Source organism: Psammomys obesus, unplaced genomic scaffold, assembly GCF_907164565.1.
Source record: "Psammomys obesus unplaced genomic scaffold, mPsaObe1.curated_primary_1811, whole genome shotgun sequence".
NCBI lineage: Eukaryota > Metazoa > Chordata > Mammalia > Rodentia > Muridae > Psammomys > Psammomys obesus.
This window is the reverse complement of record NW_026596131.1, coordinates 12,295,743-12,303,457: the sequence shown is the minus strand read 5'-3', so window position 1 is coordinate 12,303,457 and position 7,715 is coordinate 12,295,743. Positions and strand designations below refer to the sequence as shown.

Here is a 7,715-nt window from a genome sequence, read left to right as displayed (position 1 = left end):
ACACACACACACACACACACACACACACACACACACACACACACACGATGCTGGAGCAATGTGTTTAAGGAGAGCAGAAATTAACTCCAGCCAGGCACGGTGGTGCTGCCCTACAGTCTCAGATACTTGGGATATGGAGGCAGAAGATCAAGAGTCTAAGGGCAGCCTAAAGCCCAGGTCCTTGGAAAGCAGGAGAAAGGAACTCAACATACACCAGGCTGCCTACAGATCAAACAACAGGCACTGCCATGCCATGTTAATTACCACAGAACTGGAACCAGAATCAGAGCCAGAAGACGACCCCGGGATGAAACCTAAGGTAGGGGAAGAAAATGCAGTTCAAGACCATGAAAGGGGCACTGGAGAGATGGTCCCGCGGTCAGGGGCACTGGCTGCACTTGCAGAGGACGCAGGTTGAATCCCCAGCACCTATGTGGCGGCTCACAATCATGTGCAACTCCCGATCTAGAGCGGATCTGAAACCTCTTCCCATGTCTGTGTACACCAAGCACATACTTGTCGCACATGCATACATGCAGACAAAGCACTCACACACACAAAATTAAACAAATACAAAAGGTAATAAAAGGTGGGACGACAACAGGGCAGATTCGGTGGCAGTCCACCCGACCCATCTTCAGGAGCGGAGCCACCGCCTCAGGATGAACTCCAGCTCCAGTTCTGCCCAGCGCCCCAGTCACAGGGCCTCATCAGGAAACAGCAGGCTCCCTTTTCCTCTCCCTAACACATTGGCTGGAGGAATAAAAATTAAATATACATGCTCACTGATGTCAAAGATTCAAGGCAGGGTTATCTGCGTGTGTAAAAGGGCTCATCTTTATCTGGTACTTGGAGGTGGGCAAGGCATATCAGGAAAGGGCCAAGGAGGGTGTTGCTGTCCATCACTGGCTATTCACTAGGGCACCAAATTGAGGGGTGGGGTGGAACTTACATCTAGACTCTAAGCAAATCTCTTTTTTGTCCTTTCAGCTGTTTTCGAGAGAGGCTGTGAGATAGAAAACAGGAAATGGGAAGAAGCCTGAAGAACATGCAGGGAGGAGGGAGGGCATCGGTGTATTTGTTTGGTGGGGTACTGAATTGACAATGACACTGCAAGTAAGGCTTCTGGTCCGTCAACCACACAGCAAACGCTTTCATTGCTACTACAGTCACCAACAGCTCTGCCCACCTCACACGATAAAGCACTGGCTTTCATTATCACCAAGGACCCTTCTCTGGGGAGGTCCTGGACAACCTGAGGACCCAAGGAAACACAAAGCCTGCTGACAGCAGGGTCACAGTGGCAGGTGAGACCCCAGTTCCCACCAAATCCAAACAAGGCCTCGTCCTCAGGTTCAGGTGAACCAGCTGACGCTGAAACCACTGCTCAGACCCTGTACACCTATGTGTTTTCAGGACAACAAAAAGGGAGACAACAGGAGACACCACCACTCTGAGGAACACTCAGGGCTTCGGAGAAGAAGAGCGAATAGACTCACAAGCCAAGCTTCTAACACTGACATAAACCTAAGAACAAGTCAGAAGTGTGAGTGAGCCTCAGCAGTGGGGCACGTGCCCAGGACACATGAGGCCCTGGGTTTATCCCTCAGCAGAGAAAGGGAAAAAGCTGGGGGAAGGGAAGGAAACATGAAGCATGCCTCGAGAGGTATCAGGGAAGCAGGGCAGGACATGCTGAACAGATCTGAAGAGACAGATGGGAAAGGCAGACATGTGAGGCGAAGGAGTATAAAAAGGCACGGAGGAGCAGAGAGGCACTAGGCCCACACACTGGTCAGAAGAGAATGAGCTTGAAGGGCAGGGCACAGGCAGGAGGGGCCCTGAAGGGACAGCAGGCAGCAGAGCAGGTCACAGAAATCACCTCCAGAGCCAATGGGAGCAGGGTCCACAGGTACCCTGAGGGGCTCAAAGACTGAGAGGAAAACGAACAAGTAACTAGGTCATTATTACTTAAGGCACAAGAGCTCAGGGTGGGCAGTTTGTCCCCTTTGTCCCTCACCTGCCCATCTGCCCAGTGTCACAAGTGCCTGCTCAAAACCATCACTTCAGTTCTGTTTGCTTAAATACCACTTTTTAATTCAAATGAGCCCAAAAAATCTTTAACATTTTTCAAATGTTGTTGGTGCTCGAGCCAACAGCAAACTTTCATTAATTCAATAGAAATGCGACCCCACTGTGTGTACCAGGCTTTGCTCACCCGACCATTTTCTGCAGCTCATAGTCACAAACCCTGGCTCCCCACTGGGGTGAGCTGGAGAAGCCTCCCAGCCTTGTCCCGGGGACTCAGATGCACCTGCTTAGTGCGGATGAGCTAGGTCACAGAACACGCACCTCACTGCTGTCTGCCTTAATAAAAATAAGTAAGTAAAACAAAGTAAATGCTGAGGGTCTTATGCCTCGAGAACGCAGTCAGGAAAAGGGTGAGCGATGCCGGACAAAACTGGAACAACTGACAATTCTAGTTCTGGAAGGAGGAAGGAAATACATTTTCTTCTCAGACCTAAGAAAAGGTTTACAATCCAAAAGGAAGTAAGCCAGTGCCAAAAACAAAAGCAGTTTACAAGTGGCTTGTTTTTAAAAACTGGGGGTGGCTAACAATTTGAATTTATGCAAAAATCATGCATAAAATTTGCAAACCAAACTCCCTAATTTTGAAAATAGTAAAGGACATCAAGAAGTCTGAACACTGCCACAACCCTGACATCTTTATATGAAACCAGGGTTAGATACGGCAAAGTCTGCCTCTGAACAGACCCACAGCGAAATTTTTGAAAAAACAATTATTTCTTTACATTGATTAGGGGGCGGGTACGCATGCCATCAGTCAAGTGTCGGGGTCAGAAGACAGACAACATGTCAGTTCTCTCTCTCTGCCACGTGGGCCTCAGTGTCACACTCAGATCCCTGGGCTGGGCAGCAAGTGCCTTCACCAGCTCAGCCATTTCCCCAGCCCACATTAAGCTTTTTAAAACAAAGTTTTGGCAAACATAACCTGCCAGCCCCATCCTGGTGACTCCCCCCACACCTCCTCCCTGACTCCAGCAGCCTTTTGCAAACTGAAGAAAGGTCATGTGACTCTCAAGTGGACACTGTGAGCTTCAGTCTAAGGAAGAGCAGGATGGGCCTGGTCTCTCTATAGAATGTGAAGTAGGAAATGTGACAAGAACTGGCTGCTCAAAAACTGAAAGATGCAGCAAGAAACGCCACAGAGCTAAACTAGACCCAAAGGCTTGTGGCCCGCTCAGCAGGCCCATGAGCTGGGGCCAAAGGAGAGGGAAACACAGACAGCAGCATCAGTGGGTGGTGGGACAGAATGGCTGCAGTGAAGCTCCAAGGACAGCTGCCAGGAGCCACCCTCTGAGGCCAGCCTCAGCCTGGGGGAGCAAGACAGGGTCCCCAGGGGTGAAGTTCCAGGGATAGCAGATTGCTGCCAGGAGCCACCCTCCACTAACAGGCTCCAGCCTGTCCCAGCGGGAATTCCTGAACTTCTGTGTGATTCCTATCACACCACGTGTGCCTGTCCCTGTAACAAAACTCCTTTCAAGTAGGTTGGGGGAGGAGAGGTGTGCAGGGGAGAGGACAGACTGCTTCATACAACCAAAAGCCAAGACAGCATGCAAACACAAAAGCATTTTCTCACTACTTACACAAAATATTTAAGGGAAATACGGAACTATTTTTAGGATAAAAAGCTCCCACCCGTAAAACAGACAAGCCTCACACCTGACAAGGAGTCATCTACAGCAAAGGATGCAAATGCCCCTCCCTGAGAGAGGTGTAGGCGACTGTTTAAAACTGAGGAAACTGCAGGGCTACATGAGGCCTCCCCACTACGCATAAGCAATACCTCAATCAGGGAAAACGCAAGCAATGGCCCCGTGAGAGGTTCTGAGTGAGTGTTTATTCTGCTTTTCAAGACTACTGAGCTAACTGATCTCGAGGCAGGAGAACCTGAGCTTTTCTACAAAAAAAAAAAAAAAAAAAAAAAAAGCAGAAACGGGCATAGTCACCCAGAGCTAAGAGTGAAGGCGGCAGCTGAGCAGAATGGTGCACAGCTGTGATGGCCAGACTTGGGAGCCTGAAGCAGGAAGAGCCTGAGTTCCAGGCCAGCCTGGGATATTCATTCTGACAGGAATGGGCACAGACCCCAGATGGAGCTCATCTCCCTACTGGGCTATGCATGCTCTGAGCCTGGTGACAGCGGCATGGGTGTGCCCGGGGTGCATATGTAGACGCACTCTCCCGGGGTGCCGTACGTTTCATACATACGGGCCTCACACCGTAACCGTAACACAAATGAAAAGATACCGAATGCTCAGCGGTAATTTACAAGAGATCAGAAATAGCGCTTGGCTTGTTTTGAATCTAGCAGAATGCCTGTCAGCCTGATTCAGGTAGCTAAAAGACACATCAGCTACACTATTTGTGGAATTCTGGTTTGAACTGTAGATTTGCTATTTGGTGGGAAAACTTACTGAAAAGAACTACTTATTCAAACCAGCGAAACTTCATCCCACAGTGCTCAGTCCTGAGATCAACTGAGGTGAATTCCCTCAGGGCCAGAGCTCTCTCCCAAACAAACAGCCTAAGGAAAGAACCATCCTCACTCCGGCACTCCCCTCCTCATTCCCAGTCCTCATTCCATGTCCAGCAGCTAGTTGAACAAAGAAAACCAGCCAAATTCACAGGTCAGGGTCCCATTTCTGTGTTCTCCAAGGGTGAATGATGGAAGCCTACACATCACCCCAGATAAACTGCAAAAACACAATGTCCAGATTTGCAGTTTCAGAAGCTTATATTTTAAAAACATCACAGACTCTGGACAGAGGTCCCAACCAGAAACAGAGCAGAGCAGGTGAAGCAATGATAACAAAGAACATTGTTTGCAGATCATCCAAGTTTAATCTTAAAAAGCAAAGTAAACGGAAATGTGAAGTACTTACAGCCATAATTAACTCAAAGGGATGTTTATACACCCGCACTGGGGACTGGTATTTCTGCACCATGGTTGTAATTCAATAGCAATCTTCTTACTCCTAAAAAACAAAAATATGTGTAATAAATAACCACATTACAGGAAAAAGTGAGTCTGAATTCATACGTCATACCTAATCCTAGAGACCACCACAGATCATAATCTCACACACACACACACACACACACACACACACACACACGAGGGTATGCTGAAACAGTCTGATGGGGGAAGTAACAAGGCACTAATAAGCAAAGAAGGCCCACATAGAGGGGCAGCAGCTCTGCCCCTTGTATCGGAGACCTGGGTCTCTCTAGCCTGGGTCAGCAAATCTAGTCCTTGACAGCAATGAAGTCCTAGGATTCAACTATTCTATTTTCTCTCAAACAACTTCTACAAGGAGCCAAATAAAAATAGTAACATGTTAAGGCATAAGCTCTGGAGATAACACAAAAAGCGGGCGGGGGAGGGGGAGTACTACTGCTTCTCAAATTATGGAATACTCCTCAAGAGCTGCCTTCAAAGGGAACTTTGTTGATTCTTTTCTAACTGCATGCTCCATTTTCAGAGTCAGTCTACAAATGGCAGGGAGGCTGCCCAGTTTCAGCTAAAGGGGCTCCAAAACCCTCCAGCCTCCTGAAGCTGTGATCCTGCAAAGTAATCAATTCCATGCTGCAGCCTGAGGTCAAGGAACCCTCCCTTTGCATACACAATCACTCTAGTGCTGGCAAGGGTGGCTTTCTCTGCAAGCACCCAGTGTTCAGAGTCATCTGGAACAGTTAGCTCACCTACTTAAAAGAGGGGGAGAAAAGGGGGGGGGGAAGGGGGAGGAAGGAAGTCCCCACTGAGCCCACCAATCCTGCGGAGTCTCAGTCAGTAAGGATGTTCAAAAAGATATTCAAAAGTTCAAGACCGAGGATCTAAGCATCCCCAATTCTGGCGGTAAAAAAACAAAACAAAACAAAAGAAGCCTATCTGATGTACTTCAGAACTGCTATCTACGAAGCTGCACTTCTACAGTGTTTGCATTGCTTTAAACAGGTCTGGAACTTTCTCTGGTATGTTTGCTTAGCATACAGCTCTCAGAAGGAGTAGGTTAGGCTGGAAAACCACCCTCCAACAGTTGGAAAACTACGAAGGCTACAAACTCCGAGTGACCTCAAGCATGCCATTCGCCTTTCCTGATTCCGTCTCCGTGAGGCGAGCTTACACTCCCAGCTCTCATACCATGAGGCTTGTGAGCCAAACTCCTCAGTTCTCCTCCAAACTCAAGCCTTCATTAATCTTGATTCAGGCGCTGACGCGTCCTGGAGCGCGGAGACCGCGTTCCATTCACTCTCGTAAACCTTACAACGCTGGTGCGCGGTAGGGAATCTAACAATCGTTTACATTTTTTAATTGAGAAAATTCGTTTTCAGGTATCTCCCAAATAAAAGGAGAATGATTACCGGGTGCTGACGGGTAGGGAAGAAGATGCAAGCACTGCGTGATGCCTGGATTAAGAAAGTCTTACCCAAAGTGACTACACTGAAGGACCAGCTTGTTCGCCAGCTCCCTGAACTCGGGCCAGATTCGGCTTTGGGGGGACTGGTCCAGATCCACGCCCTGCGCGGGCATCCGAAGTGACCACCGCCAAATGGCACCGGAGGCTGGGGCTGTCTCTATTGCATGATAATTGGTGCTTGAAAATCAACCCCGGGTCGGCCCCGGGGGAGCGCCTCCCTGCAGGCCGGGGCTGGACGGAGGGGGCGGGCCGGGGCCAGGCGGCGGTGGTGCCGAGGGACCCCGCGGGCTCCGACGTCCCGGAGGGGGCGAGCGCCTCCCGCCGCCGCGGCAGAGGGACCCCGCCGGGGGTGGGGGATCGGGAGCGCTCCCAGCCCTCCACGGCGACGCTCGCTTACCTCTTGTCAGAAGGACCGGGTCGGGGACGCGGGGCGGCGGGATGCGTTCATGCCGGCGGCTCCGCGGGGAGAGAGCCGTGCCTCAGGCTCGGCTGCCGCCGCTCGACCGCCGGTTCCGGGGACGGGGGCCGGGGCGGGAGGGCCGAGGGGCGCGGCGAAGGCTCGAGTGGTTGTTACGGGTGACGGGGAGGGAGGGGCGAGCCCCGGGGGGCGCGCGTGCGCACAGCGGGCCGAGGGGGCGGGGGAAGGAGCGGGAGGCGGTTGCTAGGGAGGGGGAGGAGCGGCCTCCTGGCTGGAGTCCGTACTGCGCCGGCGCGAGTTGCCGACCTGCGCGTGCGTAGGAGGAGCTTCGGAAGTCCGCCCTGACGCGGAACGAGCCCCGGAGGCTCCTTCTCTTTGCGTCACGGGGAAGGGAGGGGCGATCGAGGTGGGCGGGGCTTCGCATTTGGCGGCCGCGGACCACGGGAAGAAATTCGAAACGCGAATCCCGGCCGGGGTCTCTCCAGGGAGCGGGGCCTGGGACCTCAGCAGGACTTCAGCTAAGCCGGCCCTCCAGCATGGACGCCGCGCGCCTGCGCAGTCTGGATCTTCCCCATGTGCTTCCTCGTTTTTTCCCTGGACGGCTCAGAAGCATCCTGTATCCCTATAGTGCCCCGACTGCATTCTGGCCTGCTAATAGAGATGGAGCAAACAGGGTGGGGAGGAGCCCAAGCACCCTCGTTAGCACGTGCAGATGGCTGGGGAATGTCTGACTGGGGTGGAGCGAAAGCGAGGGACCTCAGTGGCCTGCCAGGTGTGCCTTGCCTTTCAACACCTCCAAC

At 51.6% G+C, this 7,715-nt stretch overlaps 1 protein-coding gene across 5 annotated transcripts in view; it reads right to left on the bottom strand.

The window, feature by feature from the left end:
• Positions 1-7,050, bottom strand: part of Sec14l1 (SEC14 like lipid binding 1) — a 44,012-nt gene extending 36,962 nt beyond the window's left edge. For 3 of the 5 annotated variants that reach the window (XM_055592364.1, XM_055592366.1, XM_055592365.1), the window contains exons 1-2: positions 6,895-7,049; positions 4,962-5,054 (exon numbers count right to left, since the gene is read on the bottom strand). In XM_055592364.1, coding sequence (XP_055448339.1) covers positions 4,962-5,024 — 63 coding nt within the window. In that variant the 5' untranslated portion in view covers positions 5,025-5,054; positions 6,895-7,049. Of the gene's footprint in view, positions 1-4,961; positions 5,055-6,506; positions 6,633-6,894 lie in introns of those variants that run through there. The other 2 variants (XM_055592362.1, XM_055592363.1) reach the window with 2 other exon arrangements.
• Between the last annotated feature and the right edge of the window lie 665 nt (positions 7,051-7,715).